Source organism: Cloeon dipterum, chromosome 2 (genome assembly GCF_949628265.1).
Source record: "Cloeon dipterum chromosome 2, ieCloDipt1.1, whole genome shotgun sequence".
NCBI classification, from domain to species: Eukaryota; Metazoa; Arthropoda; class Insecta; order Ephemeroptera; family Baetidae; genus Cloeon; species Cloeon dipterum.
In genome coordinates, this window is record NC_088787.1 from 23,163,479 (window position 1) to 23,178,423 (window position 14,945).

Genomic DNA, 14,945 nt, shown 5'->3' on the forward strand with positions numbered 1-14,945 from the left:
AGAGAAGATCAAAATCTGTTCACACGAGAGAGAGAGAGAGAGAGAGAGAGAGAGAGAGAGAGAGAGAGAGAGAGAGAGAGAGAGAGAGAGAGAGAGAGAGAGAGAGAGAGAGAGAGCGACAGCAGGGTCGCGGAAATAAGCAGCCTGAATTCGTTGGAGCGAGGAGGGTGCTGTGAGGGTTTAAAGAAATTGTGCACACGAGAATGATTTGATCAAAAGAAAAGGCTGCAGGCCATTTCGAGCCGTAAAAGCTGCATATATGATGAAGTGGTAAATGCTGCAGTGTTTATTGAAATGCTGCATCATTCCAAAGATGGAACACTCCCAGAAGTAAAAACTAGTTGATCATCAATCTTACTGAATCCTTAAAAATTTGAAAAACTTAAAAATCACACCTGCAAATATTTCGGATTAATGGAATAAAAATATTTTGAATTGAAAAAGCGATGAAGAAGATGACTATGACATCTATACGATATGTTATTATTGCTCTGAGAGAATCTTTCAAATTGTGCATAACTGGAACGGAGCAAAATGGTGTGCCTAGTGCATTCATTATATTACATTTCAACAAGAGGCTCATTTCTCATTATTTGCATAAAAATTTTCGAGTCAGAAAAATTGGAAGACAAGGTTAACATTTTTGACGTGATGCAGAATATAAAATAGTTGCGTTAATTTAATTTATGTATTTCCGCTCCGTTTGGACCAGAGAGACTTTTTAATTGGTCGAGTTGAACCTATTTCCTTCGTCAAGAAAATGAACTTTGCGAATAAACTTGTGCGAGCCGTGCGAGTGAAAGAAGGAAAAATGCAAAAGAGAAACCGCTCATCCGGCGTTTGTGGCCAAGGAAAAGGGAGCCAAGTAATTACTCGGTCGGCTCTTCTCGTCCGTCGATAGACTTTTCCATTCTTTCATGTTTTCGTTTGCCTGCGTGTGGTGTAGAAAAGGCTTCTGCGCGGCCCGCTAATTAGAAAAAGCCTGTCTGCCTCACGCAATTGAATTTGGGGCCTGCCCAACAGCGGCTGACTTGAGTTCAAAGGCAGCTCTTAATATTTCATGAGAGGCAAGACGAGCATCACAACGAAGAAGAGGGTGTTCGCCCCCTAATGCGACAAGCGTGACACTCCTTGCCTGTCTCCGTCGTGGAAGGAAAACATGCTCTGGCGCGGGCAGAGTCATGCTGAATTACATGCGATGTGGAATGTATGAAATTCCGCTCTGTAAATAATGCCTGAGGCAACTCCCTTGTGGTTAAAACTGATCTTCCACTGCTATAAATATCACTCATTCACCGTGTGGTTTTCGAACTTGACGAAACTTAAGGTCAAGTATAGTTGCAAAAACTTCATTTTTTAAATAACACAAGACTAGATCCTACTTAGAAATAAAAAAACTTCCATATTTTCATATTTTTTAGCAGAGAAAGAGGAGGAGGACAGAGTGAATTAGAGGGAAAAAGTGGAAAATGGAGAACGAATCTCCATTCCGCATTATTAACCCAAATACAGCATTTGAAGAAGTAAGAAGTTTTTTATTGGTCCTTTGATGCCTTTGGTGTGGGCGTGTGTGTAAATTCTAGCAAAAGATAAGTCGAAGGGCGGAAAAAGGGTGTGGACATCTAAATTTATTACACACACACAAAAAAGACCACTCTCTCATGAATCACGCAAAGGCCGCACACTACACTTCTTCCCTCCCGCAACCGGGGGTGGAAAGTGTAATCCAACCACGTGCCTTACGTTTCAATCAATACTCTAATTTCTTTCCCTTCGCCCAAGCTGCCACAAAATAAACTCTCTCTCAGCAGGTTGATTTCCCTCGTGAAAACATTACTGAACAATGAGTCGTCATATTTGCTTAGCATGAGAGCAGAAGTGAAAGATTGAGCTGGGACATACAAATGTTGTAGATCATTTCTTTAAAAAATCCTGTATCAACATCATGATGACAAATCATTTGTTTAGAGTGCATTATACGCATTGTATTATTTGATTAGCCTGATTTGAAAAAAAAAACGCAACACAGAATATTTAAAGTAATAACAATTAGTTTTCCTTTTCTCGGGTGACGTCAGAAAAGTAATTGTTTTCAATCAAAGACAGCTTTTCTAAAACTAATAACTCGAGAACTTTTATAGAACTCGTTTAGTCATTATATACCACTCGAATGACCAAAGTTCTTTGGAAAATATGCTGGATAATAACTTTGACACTTGTTATTGCTCTAAAGAAAGTGAAAATATTTTTCTACAATGGGAGCTATAAAATAAGTAGCTGTTTCTTTTGAAGCATCGTCCAGTTGTCCAACTGCTGCTTGAGAAGATTCAAGGAACAATTGTGTGAGTGTTAATACTTATGTTTTATATTTCTCATTATTATTTTATGGATTCAATTTATTGATTATTAATGTTTAACAACTGCACAAAAGCATATAGGTATTTCAATTGGGGGGTCAAAAGAAAGAAGATTATTTATACAAAGAGTTAACAATTATATTCGGATCGAGAAGTGAATACCTAAGGATGGATATTAATTCCATGTCCCGCCAGCTTGACATTCTTTGCAATTTAAGATTTTAGTAAAACTTCATAGGGGAATTGAATAAGTAACTATGAATTTTTATTTATTTGAGTTATCTTGTGAGAAACACATATACATATTATTGGTATTTTTCTACATTTTAGGGTTGCAAGAAATATACTTCTTTGGCATTTTGTTACATTTGTTAAAAATCGTTTCATTTTTGGTAAGACCTAATGGACAATTCATTTTGTGGGCAAATATTGTATTTTTAAATATTGCCTTTAATACGGCAAATATACTATTTATAATGTAAAATAATCTTTTTTGGAGCAGCTCAGCAACATATAAAATTAAATGTAACTTACTGCTTTGACAAAAATGAATGTGCTCAGCCGAAATATAGTATTTATAAGTAGGGTCCATATTCATTCCTCTATGAATATGATAACTGGAGAACAATTATAAAAAGATTTTTGTCGCGGAGTTGAGGAAGGTCAACTCCCTCTGCCGTGAATACGAGAGCTACGAAAAGAGAGAGAGACCCATCTTACGGATTCTCTCTCTTCTCCCTTCTCTCAGCTTGAGCTTTCCATTGTGCACCACAAGAGCCAGGCTCAAGGTTGGATCTCTTTCTCTCTCGCTCCCAACTTTTGTTATTATCTAATCAGCCGGCGGGATATTTTTATCAACGCGCTCTCTCGTTGTTCCTCTGCGCTTTGTTTGGCTAAGTGCTCAATAATTAATCGCGCTCAGTCAGTCGATCGCTCTATTCCAGCTGCCACCGGCTTAATTTGCCCGCTCCAGGCCTAATTCGCTGACAAGTGAGTCAATTGATTCTATTTTTAGCCTTCCGTCGGAATTTGCGGTCTCGTGCCGTACGTGTTGCACTTCCCGCCTTAAGAGAAAACATCCTTGCTATATTTTTAGAAAGAAAAATAGCATAGTTATATTAATGCTTTATTTAATTTAATCAAATTGTTATGTGTTAATAAAATTCAATAGCAAAATCTTCTCGTTAGAGAATAAGTGAAAATGCAGTGAAATTGGTTTTAATGGCTTCAAAATTTAAAAATGATTTATTTTGTTTTTAAATTTAAGTCATTATCTCAATATCTCCGTTAGAAAGTTATTTATCAAACCATACGAGGATCAGCAAACAAAAACTCGCACTATCGGTTCATTATAGCAGAGATAAAGTTCACACAAATAAATAATGCTCTTACGGCTGTCCTGAAAATCAAATGATAAAAACGGAGTGTTTCAGTTAAATCAACGGGGCACTTTATAGTTTTATCGGATTTATCCCATTTTTGTACCCGCGATATATTTGTTTGTTTCATGAGCGGATTGAACAAAGCATCGAGAGAGGGCGTCCGTGTATTACACTCTAACTCTAAAGCCAGCCGGTATCCGAAACAACGCGCGGACTCAATGCGACTCATCTAAATTTCAATTATTGCGATCATATATATGACATCGTGCGGAATTTTTTTTCTAAACTTATAGCGCAATATAACCAAGATAAATGATAGTTATTTGAACGATACTCGTTTCTGACATTCTGACGCTTAAAAACTAAAAACATTTATAAAATAATTTACCTTTTTTAAGTTTATAAAAAAATTACTACATTTTTAGTAAGCACGAAAAAGGGTAACAGAACTATAATTGAATAAATTTTAAAATATATAGGTGATCACTTGAGGTAGTGTTCATATTTGAAATAAATGAGACCAGGCTTCATCCTCGTTGTTTTTCAAATTTGTTGTTTTAATTCCCGACCAGTTTCGACGTCATCAAGTACGTCCTATTCATGAGGCAGTTGAGGCTTGCTCCAAAGACCATATGAATTTAAAAAACAACGAGTATGAAGCCTGGTTTCATTTATTTCAAATATAATAGAATCATTTTATTCAATACCACATTTTTACAATCTCCGCAAACAAAATCAGTTTGTGCATAATTCAAATTTTTAACCATTAAAGAAGATAAGAACAGAACTAAAAATAAAATTGTAGATTAAAGCAGAATCAAGAGATATTTTCTGGAAACTCGTCAAATGCTGCTGACTCAATAAATTTTGTTGCAAAGGATGGAGGGATCGAGAGCTGTGTGTTTTTTTGTGTTCGAATTTAGTGCTAAATATTTAGTAATAATATATAATTTTTTGACATCTACTATAGCTTTAAGAATAACAGAGAAAGTATCACTCAAAGTACAACGCTATCAAAATTTGATAGGACTGCAGCGAAAAATATAAAATAATTTCCCAAAACGATTGGTGTGGTATAAAATTAACCAAAATGTTGTTGTGCAATTAAGCCTGCCAAATTGGGTTTATTTTTAAGTTAGGTTCAAGGTCAAAGCAATCGATTCAAGTTAGGAAACTTCCATTAAGAGCTCGGTGTGGAAGTTGAATCGCGGTCACAAAAGGCCGAAAATAAAACAGAAAGGCGCGCGGCGCGCAATATTTATCTTGAAATTATGCAGCAGATGTAGCACATACGTCGAGGAATTATTTCGTGTGTGTTTGTGTAGAAATAAAAGGGCGGTCGTAAATGTGGAAATAGATTGGGCAAAGGCTCGTAAAAGGCGATCTAAAAAAAGTGTCTGGACCGGTCTCTGGACGAAGAACGGCGTTGGGACAATTGTGCGCGCGAGAGGGGGCTGCACAGCAGCGAGCGTGCGCTGATTGTTGCCGCGCGCCGATTGTTGCGCCCGCGGCTATTTTGGCCCCTTCGGCCCCAGCAGTCTTGGTCGTGGCACTGCGGCCGCCGTACCGACGCAAGCTGTTTGCTATTTGCGGCAGTCATGTGCGAAGTCGGCTGCTGCTGGCGCAGGCGCAGGTCAGCTCCTTTTTTCCACACTGGCACCTGAGCAAGGGTCGCCAGGACGCCCGAGCGGGTGCCAGGGGTCTACAAGGGCCGCAGATGACACCATAATACACTCTCTCTGGCTTTGTTGTCACGGCTGTTCATCAATGCCGGCATGGACAGACTTTTTGGCAACAATGCAGGAGAATTATATAGCATGTCGTCCTGATTGCGGTAAAATTGCACTTCGTTCAATAAACCCCCAAATTTCCACCGTCGAATCGATTGTTGCCTTTTCTTGCAACAAGGATATTCGCATTTGGTTGTTGAAAGTTGAGCAATTTTTCCGCTACCAGGACGAGTGGTGTATCATCCGGTCCTTTGGTATCCCAGAATTTGGTATGTTGGGTTGATTGGCGCAATTATAACATAACCTTCGATGCTTTTATGTAATATACCATATATTAGAATCGGCCTTGCATGCTACAAATTATTTGCTTGTCACTATTTTAAAATTAAATTAAACGATTTCAATGATCATTTCTATCAGTTCTTGGACGTCAGTGGCTTTAACTTAAGATAACAAATGCATTAAAATTCAAGAAGAACTGTTTCAAGTTTTGTTTCAAAGGTAAACAAGTGTCAAACATATACATACAAACATCAACAATTTTATTATTCTATGACAAATTTTTGACGAGTAGAGTGTCATGGAATTTTGTTTTCTTTGGGATAGCATCTATCAATATACATTGCCGTCAGGAATTCATTCCATGAATTCCCTGGCGAGTAAAATTGGAATTCTAGCAAATATTTCGTGAATACCTAAAAAATAATTCGAAAATTTATCGGTGAACAATTCAATTGATTTCAAATCTGTGGTGTAAAATATTTTGAGATGATTGATACAAATGAAATGGAATTATTAGTCTCTGACATATATTTGTCTATACACTTTTTTATTGAATAAATTTCCATTCAGAGATGACATTTACTTGCCCTCGCTGTTAAGAGCTTTTTGTATATTTCCTAAATTCTGACTCGTGTCAGTTAAATCGGTATATTTTATACAACACGAGGTTGCGTCTCAACACCTAAAAATTAATCAAACTCTTTAACCATTATTACGTAATGACATAACCACAAATTACTTATTTCCTCGTGGCTTAGGGCGACGTAAAAGAAGAATAAACCTGAAAACATTTCTTAACGGTGACAAGTCCATTAAACTTTTTATTTTTTGAGTTATAATCATTGGAGCATTACTTACTTTATCCCCTGATGCAATTATATGGCTTAAATTTACCCTATCCACAGATTTACATATTAACCAACTTTGTGAACGTTCTCCTGCAGGAAAATGAGCGTCGACCCTGAGCTGGCGGGCGTGCAGGTGGAGGAGGTGACTGCCGCCGGGGCGGTGCAGCTGGGCGAGGGGCCGCACTGGATCGACTCGGAGCAGGCCCTTTACTGGGTTGACCTGCTGGCCGGCGTGCTGCACAGGCTGCACCCCGCCTCGGGCAAGCACACGAGCACCACGCCCCCGAGCAAGAAGTCCCTGGGCTTCGTGGTGCCCGTCTTCCGACATCCGCACCTCTTTGTCGTCGGCCTCGGACTGGACGTGGCACTGCTCCGCTGGGATGGAGAAACGCAGTGCGCGATTGAAAGGGTGCTCGGCTCTGTCCATGCAACCCCGGGCTCCCTCAGGTTCAACGACGGCAAGGCCGACCCGCAGGGCCGCCTCTGGGCAGGTAACCTTCCAAAGCATTTAAGTTGTTGGGTGTATCTTTTATATTTTCATAAATTTATTTGAACAAAAAACCCTTCATGCAAATACTGTTCCTCTATGCAACGAAGAGATTTTACTGGTGAAATTTCCGGGAAATCTAGTGCAGTAATTTTATATTTTTTATCACTCAAATATAAAAATAAGAAGCCCAAAAAAAATTTTAAATTAATTTTGAATTCAAACTCTTCTCTTACAAATCCATCCAAGAGAACATAAGTTAATTCCAACCATTCAAGAATAACGCAATGCGAAACACTTTTCTTCTCAATGATTCCCATAGGTATATTTTTATGATATAGTTTCATTGTTTACATTGCTGTAAAATTTGATGTTTCATTTGCTTGGCATATTACTAAATGACCTGGAGTGTATTTGGCCAACGGATAAAAAAACAATTCAAAATTTATTATTCTCAACTAAAATATCACATGAAGGTAAACAAAGCAAACGTTCATGCACGATTTTCTTAGCAATTTTTAGGAGAATAACATTGGTACAGTTCTAAAAAAAGTGGATTAGATTTCATAATTAATTTATATTTAGAGTGGAGATCTAGTCACAAATTCATGACCAGAAACTTAACGCAAAAACGCTAGCAGAATTGCAATTTAAAATCCAATTTTAAGACATAAATTTTATTTGTTTAGTGTAAGAATGACGTTATTGGTGATACTTTTGAGTCATCGTGACGAAAAGGAACGAGAAAACTTTCATCTTCGAGCGCGTGTTGTAAAAATTGTTGAACTTGTTTTTAAAAGTCCGATGAGTCAATTCGGAGGTTTATTTTTTCTTGAACAAGGAAAAGCAATCCGCACTCAATTGAGTGACGAGTAGCAACTCATTCTTGTGATTCATCGGCGCGTAAATTTCGGGGGCAAGTCGCGCGCGCGTGCATTGAACGCGCAAGGCAGAATTAAAAGCTTTATTTACGCGTGTTCAGGCATTGTGCGTGTGCATATCTGACTTTTACGAGTTGTCATAACTTAGGGCGCGCGCGCGATGAGCACTCAGAGGCGGCGAATTTATTTTTGATGGGACCGATCAAGTGCAGAGAGAAAGAGAGGCCAGCCCTTCTATTTCGGTCGCGCTCTTCGACGCCAGCATCTATGTATTTTCCTTTTAATAGCTTTTGCTGCCAATTGTTGCCGCTCGGACGGATTTTCGATTAGTGGCGCAAGTTAAGGTGCGGCCAACACGCTCGCAGCTCTTCGATTCATTTAAAAGCCTGCTTAGAACTTGGAGAGGAAACTTTTTAGCGTCCGAAACGGGTGTTTGGAGCAACATTCTCGCCTCGTGTTAATCGCCTTTGAAACTAAGTGTATAAAATTTTATTTCGGTGCTCGCTGGTGTTTCATTTTTCACCCAATATATAAATAGACATTATGATTATGGAGCAAACAAGAGTTTCGGTGCCAAATGACGAAATAAAGTCATTTTTAGCTTCAAAGTGGAGCCTTCTGTTGTGCAGGTAGAATTATCAACGCTGCTCGCTGGACAAATGCCAGTGCGCTTGTTAAAAAGTTCGGCCAAACGCGAAAGTTTATGAACTCGGCTTGCTGCAATTAGAAAAATAACCGCCACCGCGCTTCTGTTTGCTCAGCAAACTACTGAAATTTTAGGTCGACACGCCCCGTAAAAAATAGGAATTGTCTCCAGAGGCAAAGAAAATAATCCTTCTTCTTTGGCTCGCTCGAAACGCTTTGGCGGATTAACTGCAATTTGGGCTCTGTCCAAATAAATCTGCGCGGAGGTTTATCTCTGGAATATTTTAAAATAACTGCGGCATTGAGCTAATCTGGACATCGAAAAAAATTAACCATTTTCCGGCAGCAAACTATTTAGTTTGCAGAAGATATTATGAATGTTGAAAATAAAAATCTAATGATGTAAAAAATTTGATCATTGTGTTTGGCACTGCAAAACAAGACAAATGCTGGGTCCGACCAATAGATAAATATATAGATTGTGTCATCAGTTAAAAGACTTAAATTAGTATGCTCTTTCAAAAAAATACATAAAAGTAATTAACCCTAGAGATTGTTTAGAGGAAAACCACAAGAAATTTTTTGTTGTCAATTGTTATCGACATTTCTACTTTTTGTATATCAAATAAGCTCCTTGCCTTTCAACGAGGCTAATAAAACAAGCACATTCACTTTGTTCGTTAAAAATATTTTAAATTTTCTTGACTGTTTAAGCAAGTAAATAAATCACAAAATCGTAGCTAAGAGTGAGATGTGCACCCAGGCCAAACAAATTTATATTCCTAAACTGTTCCTGTCTCGAAAAAATCGCGACTGTTCAATCTTGTGAATTTTGCGTGCGAGAAATAATTTACACAGTTGCTTTTTAGGAACAATGAGCACGGCGATCGACAAAGGCGTCGACCCGCAGCCCGAGATCGGCTCCCTGTACAGTTTGGAAGAGAGTGGCGTGAAGAAACACGTGGACTACGTAGGCATCAGCAACGGGCTGGCGTGGCGCGACGCCATAATGTACTACATCGACTCGTCCGCCGGCCGCGTGGACGCCTTCGATCTGGAGCCAGCCAGCGGCCAGCTCAGCGGTCGCCGCTGCGTCTTCGACTTACAGAAGAACGGCGTGCCAGGCGTGCCCGACGGCATGACCATCGACAGCGTTGGAAACCTTTGGATCGCGTGCTTTGATGGCGCTCAGGTCTCAGAAAATTATTCAATTGTCACAATTTTTAATTTTTTTACGACGATTCTTTAATTAAAAAATTGAGAAAGAAGAGGAAAAACAATTCTGATATGAAGAAACGATTTAAACTGAAAAAATTGCGAGGAAAACTAATTTAGTTGTTTTTATCCTTCAAAAGTGATTAAGAAGAATTTAAGAGTGAACCATAAATATCGTCATGTTTTTTTCATTCGAAGTTGGTTACATTCTTGACAAAAAATTATTCGTTAAACTTTGAGCAAATTAAAACTATGAAGAGTGTTTCTATTCCATTGAACGGTTTTGTCCAATTCCCTATTTGATTTAGAAAACGCTACAATTCATACTTACGATTTAATTTATGTTAAAATTTATCATTTTTATTCAATTAACTTTTATTTGGATTTCAGGTGATCTGCGTGGACCCTGAGCGGGGTGCCCTTTTGCGGCGAATTCCGATCCCGGCGAAACAAGTGACCTCCGTGTGCTGGGGTGGCCGGCTGCTTGATGAACTTTTTGTGACGACAGCCGCAGTGAAGGCGGAGACAGGCAAGGTGGCCGCTGGCCGCCTTTACAGGGTGACCGGCCTTGGCGCCAACGGCCTGCTCAACGACCAGGTGCACCTGCCCCTCCACCAGTAGACCCCTACCCAAATATACAATGTATTTTCAATCGAATTATTACCTTTCTGCGCAAGCACGCTCTTTCTGTCAATAAAAAGACTTTCTGTGTATCAAAAGACTCGAAAGGAGGAATCAGAGTTTTATTATTGTTTTTCCACCCCGATCGACACATGAATGCTTTACAACCCTTTTCTATTTTTTCTCGTTCAGGGAGCGCTTGTGGGAGAGGTGTATTATTATTTTTATTAGGTAACCCGTGTGTGTACATGGGCGGCCGTAAATAAATTTGGTGTTCTTTCGCATGATCGGTGCGGCGGTAAATAAACAGTAGATTGGCCCTTCGATTCGATCAATGCGCAAAGGACGCGTTTATCGATGTGTCTTCTCAGCGAATAGCGCTTTCAAGGACGAGACACGCGCATCTTTAAATATTCAGCGGAAACAAGCGCACCTTGTTTGTTTTGCCGTTGCTCGCGCGAACGCCCCCGGCCAATCGCCCCAGGTGCGTTTTCGTTGAGCAATTTTTGCACGGATTATAACTAATTCACAACAACTCCAGACTGCAACACTGCAAATTACAGCGTTTACTCAACATAAAAGAAGAAAACAAAAACTCAAAATAAGAAAGTTGCTGCTGAAAGTGGAAAACTTTTCAATCGCTCTCGTTTTCCCCTTTGAACATTTAATGAAGCATAAATTATCATCCCTCAAAAATTTTTTCCGCCATCTGTTCCTTAGTGCCAAAAGAAACAGAAAATGCACTGCAGCGTTTCCATTTCTTTCTATGTTTGCTTGAAATTGTATCGCTGCAGTTGGAGCAAACAATATCTGCCGACAGTGTTTCCAAACTTTAGTTTTTGTGGCATGGAACATAGTTTTGGGAGCGACAAAGGACGTGCCGCAGGCGGATTTGGAAAGAAAAACGGGACTGGAAACAGGCCTTTGGGAGCGGATGTTTAGCCATGTGGCAGGAGACGCGATTCAAGACGCACACAAAGGTGAAATGTGTCACGCGCAGAGAAATATAATTTTCGCAATGCAAGCCAGCCAGCCGGCCGGCCGTGCAGAAGCAAAATATTTGGACTCAGCGTGCAAATTAATGATTTCCTCTGCACCGAAAATCGTGTAAACCTGCACAAGCGAACACGCAGATTTCTGCGAACGCAGGCAACCTGCACGACACGCGTCCCCCACGGGTTGCATACCCGTGTTTATTTTGCTTTCCACACGGATGGCTGTGCAAAGCGCCAACAAATTTCCAAGAGCCATATCATCTCCAGGGCTCTGATTTTTGCAGATATTTATTTCTGAGAAATATTTGCCTCGTAAACAGCCTGAAATAATAAAAAAACTCATCTGAAATTCCTGCGGGAGATATTTTTGAACGCTAAATATGTCGTTTTAATACATGCCAAATTGAGTGTTGCACACAACGGAGTAGTGATTTAATAGGCATTTAGTTTTCAATCATTAGGAAGCTTCCTTGTCAATATGGAACCCAGAGAAAACATCTATAAATAAATGATTGGTTTGGTTTTTCCTTAACAATTGAGTTATGGTTTCGGCAGCAAAAATGGCCTTAACGTGCAAACAAAACTAACAAAACGCATGGTTTGGAAGAAAAAAATCACAGAAAATCCCTCGTTGAAAGTCGTCTTTTATTTTGCGAACTAGGTTTGGCTTCAACTGCAGTTCTATTTCATCGAATGATATCAAAGCAATTCATATGCATCCAATTTACACACAAATTGCAACAAGAACAAAACCCACACATTTATAAATTCTTAATTTTGTTTCTATCTTGTAAAATAACTGTTGCTATCTGTGTACATTAACGATATGTATTTAATCTTTTTTATCATACCATGAAATAGGACTGCTGTTGGCGGCAGAAAGCAGCAGGAAAAATGCAAAATAAAAGACAATATTCAACGAGGAAAATGTTTAATTCCAGTGAACAAATCCTTGAGGGCCTCCTTTATCGACAAAACATTTTCCCAAAAAATTTTCCTTCTCAATCGCATGAATTTATAATATTTTTCTCTTTCTTGCATGATATACGGAAATTTAGCAGCGCGTAAAAATTGAACCATCAATCATCATCGCGAGCATGATTAAAATAAACAACGCGCCTGACAAGCATTTTGTGTAATAGGAGCGGGCACGGAAACATGAGATACATTTGACGGGTGCGAATGATGACGTCCTGAAAGTGGGCCAGCGCAGCAGCAGCAGCGAGGAGGAGGAAAGAGACGAATGTGCCGAGCGAAATTACGGGGTGAGAAGAGCCGTTTGGCGGTGCGAAAGAGCACTTTCTGGTATTGCGTTAATCCCGTGACTTGGTGTCGTGATGAGTCTTTGCGAGTGCTGAAAAGGCATCGATCTTTGGCCAACGCACAATCGCAAAGAATCACTCGGAGATTTCCGGCAAACACACCTTAACGAGCTGGAGAGCCGCTCACGCCCGCCGTGACCCACTTTCTGCCCTCGTAGCTCCTGGCGCTCGCAGGACTGGCAAACAAAGTCGAGAAGACGCATAGAACGCCGGCTCGGGTTTTACTCTTTGAGTACAACTTTTCTCTCGTGAGGGAAGGGAATGGTTAAATAGGTTAAATGATTGATTCGTTGCAAACTTCATGCTGCTAATGTTGTTTCGATTCGAATTAACTAAAACCGGGGGAAACGTGGATCATTCTATATCAGGACGAGAAAACTGAGAAAAACTTCCCCTTTCATTCTGTTTGAACAACAATGGTCAAACCCGTTCATTATATTGGGCTCACGCTAATTTGAGGCGTAAGCCGGCGCTCACTCATCAGCTATTTACAAAATCCCTTGTTGACCCAGAAATCAAAATTGAGCAGCGCGGCGGAGTCGAATTTGTCTCTGGCTGGTGCACACGCCTCTCCCCAGGGAGCTTGCTCTGCCTCGTTCTCGCCTAATTGACTGCAAGACAGATAGGGTCCGATGCTTCCCGGAAAAGGCCCGTCGCACCCCCAAGCGTTGCTTTGTTGACATTCAACCGACTCAGCGGCAACAGGATGCTTTTGGCCACTGTGTGCGTTGATTTTTTCTTGTTGAAAAGAACTCTGTATTTATAGTAACCATCAATTTATTTTTCATCATACTATTTATAGAACACACCAGCATGAAAAAAGAACCGGTGATTCTGTGAAAAGATAAACATTCCAATTTTATATCAATTGTAAAAATTATTTTTTATTAAGAATTTATCGAATCATACCATTTTTTTGTATTATTTTCAAACAATAGTTTCACGTTATTCCAAACTGCTGATTGTGAGTAAAAAAAGCAATTTTACAAAAGCCTTTTTAATTCATGCGTGCTACACATGACGTTAATGTATAACTCGGTTTTACCGTTAAAAGTACGATGAAAAAATATGAATACATTGTTTCGAAGCACCAACATGATGATTGTTTTAGAAGAGGCAACTTTTCGGATAAAATAGTTGTCATTATCTAATATTAACATATTTTTTGTACCCCTGCTATCGTAACTTCTAGAAAACCTCCATTTCAGTTTAAAAACTGACAAGAAAGGTCAAAGGCTTTTAGGATCCTACCCAATCTTAAATTCATTACAACAATTTCTAACGAGTATTAATGTTAAATGATTTTAAATTGGTCTTTAACTTGCTTCACTCTTCATCAGCCTCCACGAGGGAACGAATAATAAATTCGATCCATATTAATTTGCTCAACATGCACAGACAATATTTAATTACCACCTTGTATTCTTGTGAACAAACGCTCAAAGTGCATCATGAGTGTTACATGCAGCTCGGTTAATTACTGCCTGCCATCAAATTATTAGCACGAGCTTTAAGCGAGTGCACGTTACTACATCCACGTGTAATTCCCGGTGTTAGCATTAATTAGCACGCACACACACGCGCCGGCCGAAAGCGCTGTTTGAATTCATGAATTGCATATGAGCGTCGATTATCAACACAGGCCACCCTCGTCGAGATGCAGCCGCCGGCAATTTACACATAATTATCATCGGAGACGCGCAAATTTGGCGTGAAGCGAGCGATCTTAATCATCATAATAAGCAGGTGGGCGAAAGGGTTGCCGCCGCCCGTAATTACAGCCGAGCGCTTCCTTAATGAGAACAAACTGACTTTTGCCCGCTCTCATCTCGCCCCGTCCCTTGAGAGCCTAACTTTGTTTGCTCAAAGGTGCAATCAGTGCGAAAAATATACCATGTACACTCGCCGCTCCCTGCTCCAGCGATGCTCGGGAATCGGGCAAATAATTGACCGATGAAATCGGAAACGGATTAGAAGCGATTCCATTTCAGACGTTTATTTTGTACCGAGGGAGGCTATCTTGATATTTACTCGAGAACGAGACTGGAACGAGAAGAGAATTGATTCCCTATATATAGACGTTTAAGGACGCTTGAAGGTGCTCTAAATTACTCTTAGTATTTCTTTCAATTCAACAATTGATTTGAGTTTCTAGAAGATGGAAATGAGAAATTTCTGCT

General features: G+C 39.8%; 2 protein-coding genes across 6 annotated transcripts in view; one reads left to right on the forward strand and one right to left on the reverse strand.

The window, feature by feature from the left end:
• LOC135935526 (uncharacterized) overlaps positions 1 to 14,945 on the reverse strand; it is a 75,986-nt gene that overhangs the window by 9,853 nt on the left and 51,188 nt on the right. The window lies entirely within an intron of this gene.
• Positions 2,221 to 10,562, forward strand: LOC135935527 (regucalcin-like). Of its 4 annotated transcripts, none has more exons than XM_065477933.1 (4): positions 2,221 to 2,342; positions 6,696 to 7,090; positions 9,482 to 9,804; positions 10,218 to 10,562. In XM_065477933.1, the coding sequence occupies exons 2-4, from the start codon at positions 6,700 to 6,702 to the stop codon at positions 10,446 to 10,448; spliced, it is 945 nt and encodes a 314-aa protein (XP_065334005.1). In that variant the 5' UTR covers positions 2,221 to 2,342; positions 6,696 to 6,699; the 3' UTR covers positions 10,449 to 10,562. The 4 variants fall into 4 exon arrangements, with proteins under 4 accessions (XP_065334005.1, XP_065334006.1, XP_065334004.1 ...); XM_065477934.1 differs by lacking the exon at positions 2,221 to 2,342 and adding an exon at positions 2,985 to 3,145; XM_065477932.1 differs by lacking the exon at positions 2,221 to 2,342 and adding an exon at positions 3,173 to 3,347.

Bases quoted from the DNA above. Each gene is read 5' to 3' on its own strand.
- LOC135935527 (XM_065477931.1), top strand. From the start codon at position 5,338: ATGTGCGAAGTCGGCTGCTGCTGGCGCAGGCGCAG. The intron at 7,091-9,481 runs GTAACCTTCCAA...GTTGCTTTTTAG, and splicing joins GCAGGGCCGCCTCTGGGCAG to GAACAATGAGCACGGCGATC. The intron at 9,805-10,217 runs GTCTCAGAAAAT...TTTGGATTTCAG, and splicing joins CGTGCTTTGATGGCGCTCAG to GTGATCTGCGTGGACCCTGA.